Source organism: Coturnix japonica, chromosome 28 (genome assembly GCF_054131305.1).
Source record: "Coturnix japonica strain WE chromosome 28, WE-NBRP24, whole genome shotgun sequence".
NCBI classification, from domain to species: Eukaryota; Metazoa; Chordata; class Aves; order Galliformes; family Phasianidae; genus Coturnix; species Coturnix japonica.
Genome location: NC_140690.1, coordinates 2906509 through 2927539, shown reverse-complemented (window position 1 = coordinate 2927539; position 21031 = coordinate 2906509). Strand labels below are relative to the sequence as shown.

At 46.0% G+C, this 21031-nt stretch overlaps 1 protein-coding gene and 1 long non-coding RNA gene across 2 annotated transcripts; both read left to right on the top strand.

Annotated features, from left to right (window-relative positions):
- The first annotated feature begins 2646 nt into the window (after positions 1-2646).
- LOC146756053 (uncharacterized) lies at positions 2647-11660 on the top strand. Its single transcript, XM_085524781.1, has 6 exons — positions 2647-2671; positions 6283-6379; positions 6426-6556; positions 7163-7333; positions 9532-9630; positions 11306-11660. The coding sequence occupies exons 1-6, from the start codon at positions 2647-2649 to the stop codon at positions 11515-11517; spliced, it is 735 nt and encodes a 244-aa protein (XP_085380907.1). The 3' UTR covers positions 11518-11660.
- Positions 11661-12207: 547 nt separating this feature from the next.
- Positions 12208-14477, top strand: LOC146756052 (uncharacterized). Its single transcript, XR_014937677.1, has 2 exons — positions 12208-13104; positions 13662-14477. It is a non-coding gene; the product is annotated as an uncharacterized LOC146756052 (long non-coding RNA).
- The last annotated feature ends 6554 nt before the right edge of the window (positions 14478-21031 follow it).

The following is a 21031-nucleotide window of genomic DNA, read 5'->3' as shown; positions in this document are numbered from 1 at the left end:
CTAACATGTAGCCTAATTCTCCTCTCTTTATTCACAGGAGATGTCCTCTAGACCTCTAATTATCATTCTGACCTTCCTCTGGAGCTAATCCAGAAGCTCTGCACCTTTCTTGTGCTGTGGGCTCCAGATCTGGACACAGTACTGCAGATGGGGACTCATGAAGGCAGAGTGGAGGGGAGCAAGAGCCTACTTCTCCATGCTGCCACTTCTCTGTGGATACAGTTGGTCTTCCAGACTGCAAGCACACACTGCTGGTTCATGTCCATCTTTTTGTCCACCAGAACCTCCAAATCGTTCTCCACATTTCTTCCATGAGGAACAGCTCCATGATCTTCCCAGGCACAGAGGTAAGGCTCACTGGCCTGTAGTTTCCCATGTGATTTCCTTCCTGCCTTTCTAAAAACTGGGAGTGATGTTTCCCTTTTCCAGACCCCAGGGACTTCTCCTGCCTTCTTCTGACAGCCATGACTTTTCAAATACGGTGGAGAATGGCTGGGTGAGCGTATCAACCAGCTCCCTCATGACTCTGGGAAGCACGTCATCCTGCCCCATGGACTTGGACATATCCAGTCTTATGAGGAGGTCTTGGACTTGCTCGTCTCTTACAGTAGGAAGGATTTTGCTCCCCTGGTGTCCACCTAAATGTTCAGAGACATGAGTGTCATTCACTTTCTAGGCTCTTCTTGTGGCTCCTTAAAGTCCAAGAAGTCTCATTTTCAGCTCTCCTTACGCTTTTACCACACAAAGTAACCTGTTCCAGTTGCTTTCTCTTGTGGAAGGACAAAGGAGATTGACAGTGCACCATAAGTCAGAATATAAACTGCTGCTATACAGAAAATATTTCTGATTTCTTCAGTATTTGTCTGGAAGACAAAGCTCATAGAAAAATGTTCTAAAGTGTGAAGAACGAGCCCCTTTCAGGACTGAAAATGACTTCTGCTTTAGATGAATAACATGAATGTCTTACAGGAAAAAATACTAATCTGGAAAATATGAAATAGGAGTCAGAAATGTTCCTGATGAGCTGCACATGAAGAGTATGGCAGAGTTTCCTTAGGGTAACCATCTTCTTTATTACCCTACAGGAATGGGTAACAAGGGCAGGAGTATGGTTCATCATTCCCTTCTTAGTTTGATGGCAGCTCCCTCTTTGTGCTGGGAAGGTAAATAATGATGGGAGAGACCCCTGGGTTTTGGTGGGACATGAAATATCTGTGGTCACAGCAGGTATGTGTCAGCTGTCACAAGGCAGACATACACAGGTAATGCAGGGTAAATTAAACGAGAGCCTGTACAATGAATATGATTAAAAACTGTGTAATAACAGCTCAACAAGAAAACCACTTGAAAGAAAGCAGGGGATCTGGCAGTGTGAATATATGCTAATTATAGAATGGATATTTGGCTGACGTCAGTAAGAATGTGCAATGTGTAATTTTTATGTGTCAGATAAGTACAATAGGCTGTTTTCTATGTTTAAGAAACCCTGACACTTGGGTCTCCAGGCTGTCTCCCCAAGTTATTCCCTAGTGTGCTTCACAACACTAAGAATGTGGAACTGGATCATTCTCTTAGCCCTCTTGCGTTGCTAAGTGTGAGATCCTCTGTTCAGAATTGGATTAGCTATCAATGAGTGATGCACAGATGCTATGGCAGACCCACAGTCCTTCCACTTCTGCCCTCCTACTGCTGACCTGTGAGCGCAGATGTACTGTTCTATAAGATGCTTTAGAGAGCTCAGGCTTAGCCAGTTGCTGCACCCACAGAAAGGCAGAGGGAAGGGCTGAAAGTCTGTGGTGACAAAGCTGGGCTGCTGAGGGGCTGATTTTCAGTTCTGTCACAGAAATCCCAGGGCCATTTGCAGTCCTTCAGGCAACTGCCCATTTGTAATAGGCTGACAAACTTGTCTTGTGCGTCACATCTGTTCAGGCTGCAGAATTCTTGGAGCAGGGTTCATTTCCTATGGAGAAAACCTCACTCTGTTTGGGTCTCTCCCTTTCTACAAAGAAAGGAAAATGACAGCAATCAAAATGATAAACACAAACATAGGACATTGCTTAGTTAGGATGTGTTTAACAGTCAACAGCAGTGTAACACTTATTCCGCAGGCAAAGAAAATAAGAAAACGAGCCATCTGGGCTTGTCTCTTCCCAGTTTTGAATGAGGCAACAGCATTAATCTTTTATTCCCTCCATTTTGGGCCTGGTAAACTTGGAGTTCTGAGAGATGTGGTTTTTGGTGAATAGATGTGGCCTTCAGTATTCTCCTTTTACTCCAAAGTCTGAATCTCTGCATTCCCCCATATCACATTAATGCTTTCTTTCCCCCTCCCCCCTCCCAATAAATAAATAAATAAATAAAAACAAAAATTAATAATAATAAAAAAGCAAGCTCTCAGCTTATGAAGAAATAGCTGACAACAACCTTCTGGACAAAGCGTTTTTATGGAGTACAGTTCATATTTATAGGGAAAAAAGATCCAGAACTTTGTGCTCTGTAGTCTCCCAGTACCACATCCCACACATGCTAACACACCCTTAGGACAAAGATTACAACTGGAAATAATGATGTGGCAGTTATCCTCCACCCTGATAAAACTTCATCCATTGATGAAAAAGGTGTGTTCCACAACCTAGTGCCCATGCCATGTGGTTCGTATCAGTGGGAGAAAGTAAGGGGGAAAGCTAGAAGGTACTGTTCACATTAAGGAAATACAAGAGAAGATTTTTTTGTTTTCCTGCACAGAGGTTGCCTTGCTTAAGCTTTATTCTGCTATGGAGGAAATGCATACACTTTTCTTCCTCATTTTCCCTTGCTAACAGAGGGAAAAGTCTGACAAGAAGAGTTATTGTCACCTTCCTCATCCTTACTACTTGCTGACACTGGAGAAGAAAATCCTCTGGGGACTACATGGCTTTGTTTCTTGGCTGTCTACTGTGCAGTTGTCCCTTCTCTTCACTTTCTCATTTCCTTAAGGTAACATCAAGCTGATGTGTGCAGCCCACCAATAAAAGTCTGTGGAAGTAAGCCTTTCTCAGGAGGTGCTGTGCTACTGTCCTCACTCATTTGCAAAGTTCCCTCTCCATTCTTTAGCATAATCTCCAGGTGGGAATGGCAGGGGGCAGTTACAGAAGGAACTGCCAGACCCCAAAGCAGAGCTGGTGCAGGAGGGTACCACACAGCCATGACTTCAGGTTGGGAACTCAGAAGACCATCATACTTGAGCAAGGAAGAGTCCCTTTAAATAATGAGATGTGCAGAAACACCAATGAGTAGAGAAATAAAAATTCTGGCCTTTTCAGTTTATCATATTGGCTTATAAGTTGTGAGAAATCTATGCTAGTTCTTTGAGAGGGACAGATTTTGTTTCTCTACTTTTCAGCTTACATTTGCACCACTGAGTTACTGATGAAAAAGGAATGTTACCTATAACAAAGATAAGCTTTATCTACTGATTGCTTTAAATAAACCCTCATTCCTTTCAGCTTTCACAGCTTGTAGTCTGTTAATCCCGTCAATCATTGACTTTAAATGTAGGAAATATGTAGTAAATGATTCTCAGCGTGTGTCAGAGAATCCAGCCACAAGCCTAAGAACAAGTAGGGGCCCTAGCCTTAAAAGAAACTGGGGGTGGGGAGTCAAACCACATTTGGGCCACCACCACAATAAATAAAATCCAGGCAAAATATGGGTGAACCATGGGCTGACAGCTCAGCCTCAAAGGGTTAAAGTAAAGGGGTCAGCCAGGTTGGATGGCCCTGTTCTAACCTGACCTGCTGGGTAGCAGCGCTCCCATGGCAGGGGTTGGGTGGGCCCTGAGGTCCCTTCCAACCCAACTATTCTGTGGTTCTATGATCCTTGAGAGCCCCTTCCAAATCGGGATATTCCGTGATTCAATCTTGTGTGCTGAGCGCTCCCTCTGCTGGCACACACACATAGCTGGATTTTTCCCTACTCAGGCTGGGAAAAAAACGCGCCAGTGGAGCTGATGAAATGAAAGAGGTCATCGAAACAGAGCCCGTGGGGACTTGAAGGCTGAGCTTACCTTTTCTTCTTGGTACAGTTAGCGATCAGCGTCGTTCATTACCTTCAGCACCATGCAGATAGCGCCTGTATTTTACACAGGCCTTAGAGCTGGTTTTCTTTCACTTATTAACTGGAACGGCCAGTAAAAGAATCTGAAGTTTTTCTTCAGTTTCTGATAACAGGGCAACAAGTTTGTTTAGTCACTTCTTTTTTACAAAAGCTGTGACCTGAGGAACGGATTTATAAGCAGAGCATTTCTACACTCATGTAAAAATCCTGTGGAATGCAAATGTCCAGAAGAATTTTAGCACCCACTGTGGGGTTTGTCCTTCCAGTGCAGAGCAGACTGGCACATTGTTCAGCCTTGTCTGTTTAGAGCATAAAGTCCAAGAATGGCACCACATGAAAGTTTGTCATGCAAGGATCAAGTACACCTCATAGTCAGCACCATCAGCTCCCACAATATCCCACAGCACAGCACTGAGGACCTGAGTGGAAGGTGGTGGGATACCTGTCTATGTTCCCATGATGCTGCCTCTAGGACACATGCTCATCCCTGGATAAGCAGTATAGCAAAAACACAACATCAGAAAACAAAGATTCCATCTTTCTGTTTTTCCTTGTCTATTGCTACAGAATTTCTTGTTCCATTGGGCTCGAATCCATAATGGCTTATATATGGATATGACAGTCCTGTCCTCTCTCCCCTCTAAACATGTGTACAACCACACAAGCAGCCAGACACAGCCCTGACACAGTTGCCATTCACAATCACTATCCCCCAGGGCAGCACAGTAAGCTTTCATCCCACAGGATGAACTACTGCTTTAATGGAGAGGGGAAAACACAGGGGGCAGCCAGAGACAGCTTTGTTCTGCTCTGGATGCATCTCCAGCAAAATCACGTTCAGTTAGGTGGCATACATCTCACAGTAACAGAGGGCAGTTTGCTATCTGCAGAAAAGGTGAAAACCAAAAGAAGTATTATCCACAAAACATAAAGAAATACTGTTATATGTCTTCTCTTTGAGTCATTATACACAGTCATTACAGAAAAAATGTTCTCCTTGCTGGGCATTGCAGCAGGATTTAGTTACGTCTTCTCTTAGAGATCCACATCTTATTCATGCTTACACCATGTCAAGTCAAAATGAGGACGGGCATTTTGTAGATGCGTGGTATGAGAGGCCAATATTCTGTTAGTAATGCTTTCCTCCCAAGGTTTGAAGGCAGCACCTTTTCCAGCCTCATTTCAAATACTGCATCACATTTAAATCCCAGCTTTCCTAACACAGATGCAATGTTAGGAAGCCATGTGAGGAAAGACAGGGATGGCTTTAAGTCTCTAAATAAGAAGAAAGAGAATCATCATCAAGGAGGCTGACTGACTGAAAAAGAATGTGCTTTTCCAGGCCATTTCTGAAGGTACAGCTGAGGGCTAACCCATGACAGTTACTTTACTTGTTGAATAACATTTTTATGTATGTGTTTTATGTTTTGCTTTTTGTCACTTTGCCTCATGTTTAATTGCTCTGTTCCAAAGTTTTGCTGAAGGGAACTGAGGAATGATTTGAATGGCAGTAAATGTGGATATCACAGATCCAAAACATGGCCAGAACTCAACATTGTAAAAGCTGCGATTTGACCCTCGCTCAACAAATACTTTGTACATTTAAACAGGCAAAAAAAGAACCAGCTTTCAACTGAGATGAAACCACAGATCAGAGATGAACATTTCATTAAATACTGGACAAAGCAGTAGAAACTCTTGCTCTCTTCTTGTTTGCAGATCATGAGAGTTCAGAAAAGCCCATGGAATTATATCTGATTTATAATCTGATTTATAAGCAGCACTGCATTGAGACAAGATGGGGATGAAAGGACAGAGCACAGCTCTGGTGAAAAGGGCTGGGCATCACCTTGGGGTGATCATTGTGACTCCATGTTGGGAGTGGCCGAAGCCCCCATCACAAACACGTGCCATCACAATGACACCCCATCAGAACCCCCAGGGTGTTCAGAAGGATTTCACTTGCCGAGTGGCACAGCGAAAACCGCTTTGTCGCAGAAATGTCTGCAAGGACAAACTTCAATTGGACTGAGCAAAGACGCTCCCACCCTGCAAGAGGTGGTCAAGGATCGGCTCGTGATGCTGCTCACTCCCATGTCCGTCTTTAGCAATTGAAAATCTCCTGTACCTTGCTGTCTTTCAAGCGCAAGGTGATAACAACTGACTCTTCTCCTTTGCCTTTTGCAGCCTCTCGTCAACTGGAACCCAGACTTCGGAGGAGAGAGCTCTCGGCTCCTCGAGCAGTGCAGGCCGAGATCTGCCCGGAGAAGGAGAGCCGAGACGGGCCCCTGCTGCTGCTCCTGCTGCTGCTGCTGCTCCTGCTCCCGCAGGGGCTGCCTGCAGGCAGCGGGTCCGGCAGCCGGCACCCAGGCGGCTGCAGCCAGGGGACCCCGGCCTCCCAAGCGCCAAAGGAGAAACCGCAGCCGACGCCGAGCTCGAGCCTCTCACAGCCGGCCAATGCGTGCTGCAGCAGCTTGGGGAATGAACCAGCCTCTGGACCCGTCCCTGCTGCCACCAAACAGCGGCTGGAGCCCTGGAGACAGTTCTACTTCCTTGTCGTTCACCGCTTCATCTTACATGGGAGACAGCTTGCCACGCAACCCAGCACTGCAGGAACTTCCCTGGCGCCCAAGAGAGCAAGAGCAGCGTGCTCCTGAGGCCGGCCTGCTTTTCCACTCCTTATCGCTCACGGTGAACATACAGCATGAAGTCACGGTGATGCCAGAGGAGTGGGAGCCTTGGGAGGACCCGCAGCGCCCACCTTTCACCAGCTCTGTCTGGGTAGAGGAAGGCTGCTGGCTGCGCACCGATGAAGATGACAGTGATGAAGATGACGAGTGAGCGCCCTGCAGTGGGGTCATGTCGGCGCCCGCATAGTGGCCCGAGGTGGTAGTGGATAGACCGATAGTTATAAGGACAGGTTGTTTCAATAATAAATCGTTTCAGTTGTCACTTCAGTTTGGTCATTCAGTCCTTTCCTTGAGGGCGAGATCTCAGATGCGATTTTAATTTTGTCAGTGAAAACGTGCAAGGCTTTGGCTTGGTTGAACGAGGTGTACTCCCGCAGGGAACTCATCCCGATACTTCCATCACCCGCCCCTCATCCCGCCCCGCTCGGCCCTGGCTCCGCCCGGCTCCCCGGGCCGCGGCTGCGCGGAGGGCGGTGTGAGCGGGGAGCGCGTCCCGTGCCGAGCCGACAGCCGCCCAATGGCCGTGCCGCCATGCTGCCCAACACTGGGTAAGGCGACCTGGGCTTTCCTCCTTCCTTCGGCGGGGCCGCGAGCTCCGAGCCACAGGAGCTGCCGGGGCAGAGCTGGGGCCGGGGCCGGGGCCGGGGCCGGGGCCGGGGCCGGGGCCGGGGCCGGGCGGAGGGACAGACGCGTGCTCCGCAGCCCCTTGAGGGCGATGGGACGCGGGGTGGAGGCCGCGGCCGGGCACGGTGGCCCCGGAGCGGCTGGGTCGGACCCGGAGTCCCGCTCGGTGCTGTTTGCTCACGGGCCGAGCTGTGTGCACGTCCGGAGGGCAAAGTGCGGCTGTGGGTGTGCTGTGGAATCTGAATTGAGTGACTGCTGCGGCGTTATTTCTGCGCTGCTAATGAACGGGGACATACGTTGACCTTATTCGTTCCTGTGTGTTGCAAGCAGTAGTCATGAGATCCTGTACGAGTGCAGAAAGCGCCCACGGTGCAGCCTGTGGGCTGCCCTGGTTGCGGCCGTGCCTGCTGCAAAAGGAGCCCACCTGCATGATTCTAACTCCCTGAACCTGTCCAGTTAACATTTCTCTTACCCCTTAGGCTGTTCAACCATCCAGACTATTATGTATTTACTTGGATACAAAAGTATTTTGAGAGATGGTAATGAAAGCCTTGCTAATGTGAATGGTGTCAGCTGTTATCACTTTGGCCTCAAATCCTTTCATTCTATCACAGAAGTCAATCAGGTTCACCAGGCTTGATTTTACCTACTGAGATTGATGATGCATTGGAACATGCTGCCCAGGGAAGTGGTGAAGTCACCATCCCTGGTGATGTTCAGGAAGGGTTTAGATGTGGCACTGAAGGACATGGTTTAGTGGCCATAGTGGGGATGGGTTGAAGGTTGGACTATATTGTCTTTTCCAACCTTCCAAGTTCTAAGATTACCTCTCATCTATGGCTAGTTTCTCATGTCCTGGTAAACCATGTTCCTAAGCAAGGCACTACCAGTGTCTGCTCTCACTGAATCACCCATGCCACTCAGCAACGCCTTTCCCTTGTTCATGCTCTTCCTACCCACATTATAGCAGATAAACAAGTTGCCACTGGCTTCCCTTGCAAGTCTCAGCTGCAGGTGAACTTTGGTTCTCCTCACACTGTGCTGATATGCTCATGCAATATTCCCAGTTCCTTTTTATCTCACTGGTGCTTCCACTCTGTGTGACACCTTTGTACACAGGGGCTCAGTCACAAGTCGTTTGCACAGCTGTGTCAGCCTGCTGGTTGGTTGGACAGACTTGTGGGGATTTATTGGGTTAAATGCAGTTACTTGCAAACTGAGTTTTACTGTGAAAGCCTTAAGGAAAATCATGGTCATTTTTGAAAATCTGATTTTTGGCTCTTGTCTTTGGCACCCTGCATTGGGATTGTGATCCTGGACTTTGCCTTTACAGCGTGTTGAGCTACTGGTCCTCTGTGTTCAGAGGGCCAAAAGAATTAAATTACAGAGAGCTGCACTGAGTATCAAAACGTTAGAATTGGTTGGTTTTGTTGTTTTTAGAAGTCACTCCTTTTCTGCTTTTGGAGAATGCAGCAGTTCTGTTGTGGGCAGCCTTGGATTATTGTACAAAAAGTCTTCAGTGGTGGTGAAAGGCTTATATTTCCAAGAAGGTTCTGCAGGTAAGAGTTAAGAGTTTTTCATAGGATTTCTTAATACTACACCATGTTTTCTATTCCCAATAGAGATAGGAAGGCAAAATCTTTTTTTCTCTATGCTTCCACATTTGATTTGGTAGCGATAAAGCTCATTGCTGTCTTTTTAAATAGAAATTATCTTTGAGGAGTGAAGGAGGCCCCAATTGCGTCTTTGGGCTAGAACATATGTTGCTCATCTTAAACCTGTGGATTATCTTTTAAACTTCAACACTTGGAACATGGTTAAACTCCTCTTGCAGGTCCATGTTCCTTCTCTGCAACACCCCCTTCTCAGAGTATACAAAAAGGATTTACAACGTGCTTTTTTCCTTTTTTTTTTCCCTCCCCAATTCAATACTCATGTAAAAGGGTCAGTTTGTATCTGAAGGGGGTGGTAGGAGCTGGGAGAGTTTCTGTACTCTAGGAAGATGATGCTTTGACCCCAGAAAGTTGATTTTTCCGTGACTTACATCCTTCAAAAGTAAAATTCTATGTGTAGACTAAATATGTATCCTACTAAATATGGGATTTTTGTGTGCTTTTTGTAGCCTACACAATTTGTAAATATGGCATGTCCATGTGTGTCTTGGGAATGGCAGAAGAATTTAAAGGAGAAGTTGCTGTCAATGCTTTATGGCCTAAAACAGGTGATTATTTTGAATTGTTGTGTTTTCTCCTATACAGGTGGTCTTATTTAGGACTGATTCAGAACACCGAGCACTTCTGTGTATTTTTTTGTGATCAAAGATGTTGTGTGGGTATTGGCTTTCTTTCCTAGTTCTCACTGTTGCCTTCCTGTTTTCACTTAAACTTGCCTTCAGCCTGAGCACATTCTGCTTTTTCTCCTGTCTTGTCACTGCTCCTTTCAACATGACTCGAACTTTGTTTTGCACACCATCCCTGAGTAGCATTGGACATTTATGTCAATATTTAGAATCCCCAGCTAGTTAGATTGCCAGGAAATAGATGAAGCTGACAAGATATGTACCTCTGTAGATGTAAAAAAAAAAAAAGTTTTGGCTGAGTGGGAAATCAATTGCTTCTTCACACAACCATCCAACACTTCTTGCAAGTCACAGCACACTGAAGGGCCGCATAGCAGAAAAATAACTTGGTGTGCCCATCTTATACTAGCTCCAGTTTATTGTCCATGGGTCAGTGAGGACCAGGGCTGCTGTTGAAGGTTTGGTAGCTGCTGAACAAAGAGACCAGTGTCTTGAAAGCATTAGAAGCAGCAAGTGAGCTTTCAAAATTTGTATGTATCGGTGTTTCCTTGATGAAAACTGTTCATGTTCTGAAGTATAAAAGTTTGTAATGTTCAGTCTAGGAAGAAAAATGTTGTTTTGAAAGGTTTAACTGCCAAAACAAAAGTTAACTACTTTAGAGAGTGAGAGAGGTGACTTCTGTAGAATCTACATTACAATTACAAAGTTTTTAATTTAAAGAACATCATATATATGTGATCAGCTTCAATGCTGGAGATTAACACTGTGCTAGGATGGTTCTATTGGTTCATCCAGCTCCTTGAAACAAGAAAATATGCTGATAGTGAGATGTTATGAGCTCTCGATTTAACTAAAAGTGAAAGAGGTAGCCTGCCAAAAGGATGTAAGAGTGTGAATGAGTAGTAGAGGTACTGCAGGGTCAAAGTGGAAGATGCTGAATGTATGAATTAATGGAAAACCAGCAGCACTTTGTATGAAATAGATGGAAGGATGTGCAGATTGCAGGACAGTAGATGGTTTTTCATATCAGTCTTTGCCCATAGTTTTGCTATATTTAGAACAATAATAATTGGCTGTAATGTGAAAGTAGAGGAGCATAAGCCAGGAAAAGTTTGAGTTTGTGCTATTGGGTTTCTCATCTTTAACTTAGAGTCACTTTGTTATCTCACAAGTTATTGTGGGGCTAAAATTGAGATTTTCAGTATGGTAATGGCTGCAGAAAATGTTAATTGCTGATGCACATTCACTTTGAGAAAGATAGTTGTCCTGTTAGTTTTTCATGTCCTAAATAAAGCCAGAGGAAGTCTTTGTGTGGAAAGTATTGATAGAAGCATTGAATAATATGAATATTACAAGGAGTTCTTCCCTTTATTCCTCTTTTGGTTCCTTTAATACTTTTCAAGTAAGGGAATCTTTACACTTTGAGGATTGTTTGCTGGTTGACCATTCTTCGCTGGTTGATGGTATTTCACAGTTTAGTCTTCTCATGATTTACTTTCATGTGAGAGGAGAATAAAGTTTATGCATTTGCCAAAGAGATGAGTATGTGATGTCATTAGTGTTAAACTTGTAATTTCCTGTCCTCTGAATTTTCCAGCCATACATACAGCTGCTATGGATATGCTGGGAGGATCCGGAATAGAGAAGCAGTGCAGAAAAACTGACATAATTGCAGATGCTGCATATTGCATTTTAACAAAGCCGAAAACTTTCACTGGAAACTTCATTATTGATGAAGTTCTACTGAGAGAAGAAGGCGTTAAGGATTTTGATGTCTATGCAATTGCACCAGGCAAAAGAGATCTTTAAAATGAGAAGTTTGCGAAGGAAGGAAGGCCATATGGGGAATATGGATATATTCCTTTGACTCAGTCAAAAGATGCTTTGCCTCACGTTTGAGAATGTGGATTCTGGGAAAGCACATAATAGTCCACTGAGGCTCTAATAATCAATGCCTATATAAATATATATATATATATATATATATATTTTAAACCCATTAGCAAAAAGAAAATAGACCTGCACCACAAGCGCATGTATTACTATTTACCAAATAGTGAGATAGTGTTTCTTCATCTTCAGATGTTTCTGACTGAATTTGTAAGAGGCTTCTGGGTCTGATTTTAAATGTACCAGAACCTAAACATGTCACCTTGTCTTTTTTCAACCTGTAGTTCATTTACTGGTAAATTGAGGTGCTGTTGCCTTCAGAATGGATTCCTGTTTGTGCTGTTCACCCTTACTTGGGCTTACTGTTATTGTTCAACTCCCCTTTAGGTCACCCCCTGATGCCTGACTTCTTCTTGGATGCTGAAACTGACATGACAGCCACATAATCAGAAGGCCGTGGAAGGGCAACCTCTGCATGTACATGTCGATTATTTGTGATGATAATGAATTCCTCCTCTATTTCAAGTTACTTTTGGACTACATTCAAGCTATGTGGCAAAATCTCTTGTATTTGGGCTGTTTGATTTATGGAAGTGACTTTAGTGTCTGCAACTTTCACAGTTCATAATCAGCACCTTGTTTTGAACAACCTTTTTGCTTTTTACCACCAGAGTTAAGTGGTATGAAGATTATGAGTAAATATTGCTGTAAAAAAATCACAAGCAATCAGCATATTTTGCAGGAGTGTTACATCTTTCTTGCAGTGTGAGAACTTGAGAAGCTTCTATTCCTACATGAAGTTCTCACAGTCGTACATGATGTGAATGTCTACAAGATGAAATAGAGAAGTTGTTTTTTTACAAAAGCATCAGGTTCACTTTTTCAGAATAGTGATGTTTCTATTGGAGGGCAAATAGGAATACTGGATATGTTTTATAGGAGTGCCAAAACAAATATAGGAAAGAAAGAGGCTAAGTTTGAAAAGAGCCCAGTTCCCTTGAAAATACTATTTGTGAGTGCGCACTTAGACTTTTCTGCCAGGAACTGATACTGCCAACTGCCCAGATCTCCAACACAGTAGCAATTCACTGAGTAGAATAATTATTTCCTGATACACTGACCTTCTGCATGGCTTTTAGGGGCTGCTAAGCATTACATGCCTTATAAATTGCAAATGCTCTTTCTTAATGTTAAATGAGCACATTCACTGCAGTGTAGAAAGTTGCTGATTAAAGTAGTGAATTGATTCACACCTTAGAAGCTTTTGCAGAAGAACTGCTGAAAACATATATATTCTTAGAAAGATAAGTGAGATAGAGCGTTCCAGCATTTTACAGAGAATCCATCTGTTTCTTTTAGGTGCTTCACAGGCATCAGGTGGAGCCAAGCTTAATAAAGAATCAGCTTCAGCGGGGCCTGTTGCAGAAACATTCAGAGTTATTCAGGGAGAACTCAATAAAGAAATAGTGAAATCCACGCAGGGCGTCTTTCAGTTTGAATTGTCAGGTAAGACCATCACTTGTAAAATTCTCAAATGCTCACTTTTCTAGCAAGAGTCAGTCTGTATTTTCACATGTAAATACTTGTCTTTTATAACTGGTCTAGGAACAGGGACATCTTTGGGTGTGCTCTATAAGATGCTGCCTTTCAGAGCCAACTTCAGCACATGTGGGATTTACCCTGCTGCTGTTGTCACAGGGAGATGCTTTCTGCATCAGCAGCATGTGCTGCTCTTTTGGGGACTGTGGTGTGTTTTCCTGGTGTTTCATTTCTGCTGTGTCACCCCGCTGGCCGTGCTGCACAGGGTCAGCATGGTAGTTCTGTTCCAAACCCCTGCTGCCTCCAGCTCCACCAGCAGCCACTGCCTTGTCCCCTGACACTGTGGCACTGTGGGGCATCTGCTGGGGCTGACCTTGTCTGCACAGAGAGCGCGGGGCAGCTTCTGGCACAGCACCTCCAGCACGTCTAGCACGAAGATGGGAGAGAAAAGCAGGCGGGGGTAGCAAAGGGCAGGGCACATCAGTCCTTGTGGTGCTGCCACAGGTTCTCCCTGTTCCACTCAGGTGATGAAGGAGGCACTTGGTACCTTGACCTGAAAACCAGCAGTGGGAGTGCTGGGTTTGGGAAGCCTCCTGCAGCAGCTGATGTTGTGATGAGCATGTCGAGTGGCGACTTTGTGAAGATGTTCACTGGTGAGTAACAAACGGGTTTGGCAGAACTGAGGCAGCTACTGGTGGCAGGAAACATCTTGCTGATGGATGAGCTGACAGGCTCACCTCTCTTTGTGGTCTTGGAATTGGATGAGCTGTAGCTGGAAGTGCATGGCCTTTAAATTCCCTTCCAACGTAAGTCACTCTGTGAGTCCATGATTTTATAATAAAAATATCTACTGCTTTGTTCAGTAGCTATTGAACTTTTCAGAGCGTAGCTTCAGAAAGCATCCAGTCAATCTGTTGAACCTCTTTTCTGATGCTTTTACAGTAGAACTTGGTAGCAAAGTAACTACTATATGATATCGCAATCTCCAGTTCCTTTCCTTTTCCTGATGATTCTGTGTCTTCTTTTTAGGTAAACTAAAGCCAACCATGGCCTTCATGTCAGGAAAATTAAGGATTAAAGGTAACATGGCACTAGCATTGAAGCTAGAGAAGATGCTGACACAGTTTAATGCTAAACTGTGAGGGAGAAGCTGTACCAGCAGAACATCCAGCCTTTCTTTTATAATAGCAATGCTACATTTTAAAACGATAATCTACTTTTTTCTCTTTTTTTGTGTGTATAACAACTGTGGATAAAATGCTGATCTGTTAGAGAAGATCTAATTTAGTTTTATTAAGACTGAAAGGTGTTTGTGATTAAACAATTCCTTCTTGAGAATACTTCTATTATGTAACTGGTGTTTTCCTTTCTTACACTCCTTTGGAGCAATGCAACACACCTGAAGTGGGTTTTCTTTTACATATTTGCTTGCATGCGTGCATGTCCCATAAGAAGTCTGGGAGGAGCAAATATCACCTTGCAGATCTTCACACAAACACACCCCCAGCCCAGACTGCCACAAACAAGGTAATCCCTCCCACAGCACCTGCGTGCAGCACCAGAAGGTTTAAACTACAACATGTTTACAGGCACATCACCTTCCCTCTTTAGCATGGAAAGAATGGAAACTCATGAGAAAAAGCACAAATGCTCTCTAAGGGGACAAGAGCACAGATCCTCCTCCTGGTTCAAGAGCACGTGCAAAGCCAGAGGTAGCAACCTCACAGTGTTGCCAAGAGAACTGCTCAAAATGTAGGGCATTTTACTCCTAAGTATGTAGAGAATATTTCAAGACTTAGAATTTATTTTCTAACTCGTGCAATGGTCAAATAGTTTATAGTCTTCAAAGCCTGTGCTCAAACAAAATTATTTGTGCTGTAAAGGTTCCATCCCTGTTGAATTCTGGTAATAATACAGAGAATGTTGAATTCACTTATGCACTCTGCAGTCCCAGCGCCATGAAAAACATGAACGAACTTTCCTTTTGAGGTGACAGCTTGCCTGTGGCTGTGTGGTTGTTCCCACACTTGGCTACATTATGCAATACTGTATGTGTAATGCTGGTTGCAGCAGTGCAATCAGGAAGTATGCCTTAGGATTGCCAGGGCTGTTACATCTGGAAGGAGATGTAAGCAGATGTGGCTTGTTCTCATCTAGATAACATGAAGAGTATTGAGGGGATAGTGCAAGAAAAAGAATCTTTCAAAAGCAGTCAAACAAGTGCTTTGCTGCATGACCTGAAAGGGTGATGGTACCAGATTGTCTTGGTGTGAGCACATGGTAAGATTTTTGTGTTAATAACTAAAGACCGTTAGATACGCTGCTGTTCTCTGAGCTGAATAAACATCAGCTGGCGGTACCTCATGTATGAGCAGAGGATGGGTGAGAAGGTGGTGTGTTTGGAAACTGGGGGTGGCTGGGATCTAGAAGATGCAGAGTGAGCTGACAAAAGGTAAAGGTTGAAAACAAAATGGGAAAAGAGTTTTGCCAGTTCCTCAGCCGGTGACCCTCCTGAGAACTGAGAGTGGGGAAAAATTAATCAGATGAAATTCCAGCTCCCTCCCTTGAAGACTGACAACGATTTTAGAGGCACATGTTCATGTTGGACTACACCTCTTTTCCCCTATGAATAAAAAACCTTGCTGCCTCAAAAAACATGGCACCTTACCCTTCTTTGATCCAGTCTTGCTCAGATCTGGAGGAGCTGGAGAGAGCTGCAGCATAAGTATTCACATAGAAGTGCCGCTCTGCTACACAGAGGCTCGAATCCCGGGGGTTGGACTCGATGATCTCTAAGGTCCCTTCCAACCCGCACAAGACTATGATACTATGATATAGTAGTACTTTTAAGCACAACCTGTAGGTGACAGCAGGGCAGCAGCACCTCCAGTGCTGTGGGCTGCTCATGGGTGTGTTGCTCAATTCTATGCAGCTGGGAGCTGCTTGCAAAATGCTGAATGTGCTGTGACCAGCACAGTGCAGAGCTTTTACTCTATCTCACTTTCTGCCTTCCCTCGGAATAATGCACCTACTCTATCACAATTGCATTTGTGTAAAAATGAATATTTGAAACCCTGTTCTTTTGGTTACTCAGCTGATCTCCATTCCCTTGTTAGCAGTCCTGTGTTTTTTTATGGCTTGCACCATCATTAGTCATCTGCCTGTGCTATAAGATTCTCCTTTATCTCTCGTTTGCCTACGCCATATTCAAGCATTTCCAGGAAAAGCTCAGGGTATTGAAATATCCTTGAGTGGTCTAAGTATTCTTTCAGAATATAGGAGGAAGGAATGTGCTTTAAGCACCCGCATCTAAGTAGCTTCTGCTACACTCATAAATTAGATCTAATCCAACACCTGTGAATAACAGCTCCCCTCTGCTTTATAGTTTAGCTGTTCTTTTGGAAACCTTAATTGTGAGTATTGTGTGAGAAACAATTGATGCAATTACATTTGCTGGAAAGAATAACGACTGTCACTTCCTTTGGAACAAGAGGAAGTACACCATTTTGTGCTTTTTCTGTCTAATACAACAGCACATGTGAGATAAGTAGTGACTAGATCTAAGGGAAGACATGTAATATGTTCTCTCCACAAATAATTCAGCTTCAGCAGATCCACTGCAGTTACATTTTCTAAGGTACCTCAAACGAGATCAAGGCTTGGCTTTTCAAAAGATGCGTTTGCATGTGGGAGGGAACCTCTGAATGTTGTGCAATGAGCTGCAGCCTCTCTTCAGCCCCTAAATTAATGAAGATCCGTGTAAGTATGTCCAGCACACAATCAAAGTGCTGCCAAAACAGTCCCATTTAATGCAATTATCAGCTACTTTGCACTGTCCGTGCTTTCCCTTTGTTGGCACCTACAACACAATGCTGTCACAAGGGGAGCACGCAGGCACACAGCCCTTGGCAGCCCTTCTACATGATGCTGGGCAGAGGTGAAAATACAAAGAGGCTCAGTGAGGCAGGCACAGAGTGCCAGTGTCAGGTGCTCAGGTGGGGCTATGGGCATTCTGGGGACCTTCCCTGCCCAGAAAGTGTCTTTTTTGGCTCAGTGAGAGTGTTTTGAAGGCCCTCCAGGAAAGCATGATTTGGGAGTGGAAGATTGGTATGTCATGCTGGTCACACATCCATCCTAGTGCAGAACAGAGAGCATTCATTCACACTCCTACTACTGCTCCTTTAAGCTCTCCTACAGTCTGCAGTTCTGATTTACCAGCAGTCAGCAAAGAAATCATAGCTTCTTCCTACTCATTTGTCTCTAGCAGTCAAATAAAACCATTTGTGTCAAACCTTTCTCTCTGTAGCACCTGCTTTGGCCTGGAGGCGTCTCCCTCAGACTCACAGATAAGCATGCTGGCCCTGAAGGATTCCAAACCATGGCTCTCACCACAGCTCCCCTCTCCCCAAGTTGAAACATACCTTTTTACAGTTATAAACTGCATGTAAAGATCATCATACTCGAATAGAATGCACATGTTTTGACTTAGCCAAATGGAACTGTGTGGTAATAGTTACTTGCAAAGAGTTTGCTCTGCTCTCCAAGCCATTTTGAAAGCTGTGTGCCTTGAAGGCCAACTGCTCTGATTTTAATGCCTCTTTTATCCATATTTCTGTGTCTAATTCAGTCATACTGCAAAAGTAAAGGTAGTTATATGGATTTACAGCACCTTTGGGGCTCAGCAGCAGCCTGGAGACACGAAGCACATGTGCTTGGAGACTCATACTGCCCAAGTGCTCTTTTCTTCACCAAAGGTCCTCTTCCTCAGTTAGAAGGTGCCATGGTGGAGCTGCAGGATCCTTCTTCGGGGAGATTTGATCACCAGAGTGAGGAGATGATTATACAGAATTTGTCCACATGGGTGTGTGTGCATGATGACACTAAGCTGAGTGGTGCAGTTGAAGGAATGCCATTCAGAGGGACCTTGACAGGCTTGAAAGGTGGGCCTGAGTGAACCTAATGAGGTTCAACACGGCAAAGTGCAAGGTTTTGCACTTAGGTTGGAAGAACCCCAGGCACCTGTACAGGCTGGGAGGAGTGGTCCTTGAGAGCAGCTCGGCAGAGAAGGACCTGGGGGTCCTGATGGATGAGAAACTTAACATGAGCCAGCAGTGCGCTCTGGCAGCCCGGAAAGCAAATGGGATCCTGGGCTCCATCAGGAGAGGGGTGGTCAGCAGGGATAGGGAGGTGATCGTCCCTCTCTACTCTGCTCTTGTGAGGCCCCATCTGTTGTACCGTGTCCAGGTGTGGAGCCCTCAGTACAAAAAAGACATGGAGCTGTTGGAAGGGGCCCAGAGGAGGGTCACGAAGATGATCAGGGGGCTGGAGCACCTCCCCTATGAGGACAGGCTGAGGGAGTTGGGTTTGTTCAGCCTGGAGAAGAGAAGGTTGCGGGGTGACCTCATTGCAGCCTTTCAGTACCTGAAGGGAACTTACTGCCAGGAGGGGAGTAAACCCTTGGAAAGGGCTGATAATAGCAGGACTAGGGGAAACTGATTTATGTTGAAAGAGGGAAGATTTAGGTTGGATGTTAGGGGGAAAGTTGTTTACTAGGAGAGTGGTTAGGCCCTGGAACGGGCTGCCCAGGGAGGTTGTGGATGCCCCGTCCTTGGGGGTGTTCAGGGCCAGGTTGGACAGGGCCCTGGGCAACCTGATCTAGTAAAGGTGTATGTTTGGTGGCCCTGCCAGGCAGGGGGGTTTGTTCTTCATGATCCATGAGGTCCCTTCCAACCTGGGTCATTCTGTGATTCTGCGATTCTGTGATTCTGTGATCTAATCCCCATCAGCCACACAGCAGCTCCAGCCCCATAGATCTGACCCATATCAGCACCACAGCAGCTCCAGCCCCATAGATCCGACCCACATCTACCCCAGAGCAGCTCCTGTCCCACAGATCTGCCCCACAGCAGCTCCAGCCCCATAGATCTGACCCATATCAGCACCACAGCTGTTCCTGCCCCATAGATCTGACCCACATCTGACACACAGCAGCTCCTGCCAAATTGATCTGACCCACATCAGCACGACAGCAGCACCTCTCCCATAGATCTGACCAACGACTGCCCCACAGCAGCTCCTGCCCAATAGATCTGACCCTCATCAGCCACACAACAGCTCCTGCCCCATAGATCTGACCCACATCAGCCCCACAGCATCTCCTGCCCCATAGATCCGACCCACATCTGCCCCTTAGGAGCTCCAACCCCATAGATCTGACCGACAGCTGCTCCTGCCACATAGATCTGACCCACATCTGCCCCAGAACAGCTCCCGCCCCATAGATCTGACCCACATCGGACCCACAACAGCTCCTGCCCCATAGATCAGACCCACATCTACCCCACAGCAGCTCCTGCCCCATATATCTTACCAACATCAGCGCCATAGCATCTCCTGACCCATAGATCTGACACACATCACCCCCACAGCAGCTCCTGCCCCATAGATCTAGCCCCCATCAGACCCACAGCAGCTCCAGTCCCATAGATCTGACCCACATCTACCCCACAGCAGCTCCTGCCCCATAGATCTCAACCACATGAGCCACACAGCAGCTCCTGTCCCACAGATCTGACCCACATAGGCCCCACAGCAGCTCCTGTCCCACAGATCTGACCAACATCAGCTCCACAGCAGCTCCTTCCCTATAGATCTGACCCACATAAACCCACAGCAGCACCTGTTCCGTAGATCTGACACACATCATCCCCACAACTGCTCCTGCCCCAAAGATCTGATATACATGTGCCCCACAGGAGCTCCTGCCCCATAGATCTGACCCACATCTGCACTACAGCAGCTCCTGCCCCATAGATCTCACTCACATGTGCCCCAGAGCAGATACTGCCCGATAGATCTGACCCACAACTACCCCACAGCAGCTCCTGCCCCATAGTTCTGACCCACATCTGCACTACAGCAGCTCCTGCCCCATACATCTGACTCACATATGCCCCACAGCTACTCCTGCCCCATAGATCTGACCAACATCTACCCCACAGCAGCTCCTGCCCCATAGATCTCACTCACATGTGCCCCAGAGCAGATCCTGCCCCATAGATCTGACCCACAACTACCCCACAGCAGCTCCTGCCCCATAGATCTGACCCAAATCAGCCCCACACCAGCTCCTGCCCCATAGATCTGACCCACATCAGCCCCGCAGCAGCTCCTGCCCCATTGATCTCACCCACACCAGCCCCACAGCAGCTCCTGCCCCATAGATATGACCCACACCTGCCCCACAGCAGCTCCTTCCCTATAGATCTGACCCACATAAGCACCACAGCAGCACCTGTTCCGTAGATCTGACCCACCTCAGCCCCTGCCTCATAGATCTGACCCACATGTGCCCCTTAGCAGCTCCTGCCCCATAGATCTGACCCACAGCAGCTCCTAACTCATAGATCTGACCCACATATGACCCACAGCAGATCCTGCCCCATAGATCTGATTCACAGCAGCTCCTGCCCCATAGATCTGACCAACATCAGCTCCACAGCAGCACCTACCCCATAGATTTGACCCACATCTGCCCCACAGCAGCTCCTGCCACATAGATCTACCGACATGTGCCCCACAACAGCTCCTGCCCCAAAGATCTGATACCCATGTGCCCCACAACAGCTCCTGCCCAATAGATCTGACCCACATCTGCCCCACAGCAGCTCCTATCTCATAGATCTTAACCACATCAGCACCACAGCAGCTCCTGCCCCATAGATCTGACCCTCATCAGACCCACAGTAGCTCCTTTCCATAGATCTGACCCACATCTGCCCCACATGAGCTCCTGCCCTATAGATCTGATCCACTTAAGCCCCACAGCAGCTCCTGTTCAAAATCTCTCACCCACATCTGTCACATAGCAGTTCTGAACCAAATCATCTCCACA

Coding starts and splice junctions, on each gene's coding strand:
- LOC146756053 (XM_085524781.1), top strand. CDS start 2,647: ATGTGGTTCGTATCAGTGGGAGAAA. Junction 6,557..7,162: donor CTCTCACAGCCGGCCAATGC/GTGCTGCAGCAG, acceptor GTACTCCCGCAG/GGAACTCATCCCGATACTTC. Junction 7,334..9,531: donor GCCATGCTGCCCAACACTGG/GTAAGGCGACCT, acceptor TGCTTTTTGTAG/CCTACACAATTTGTAAATAT.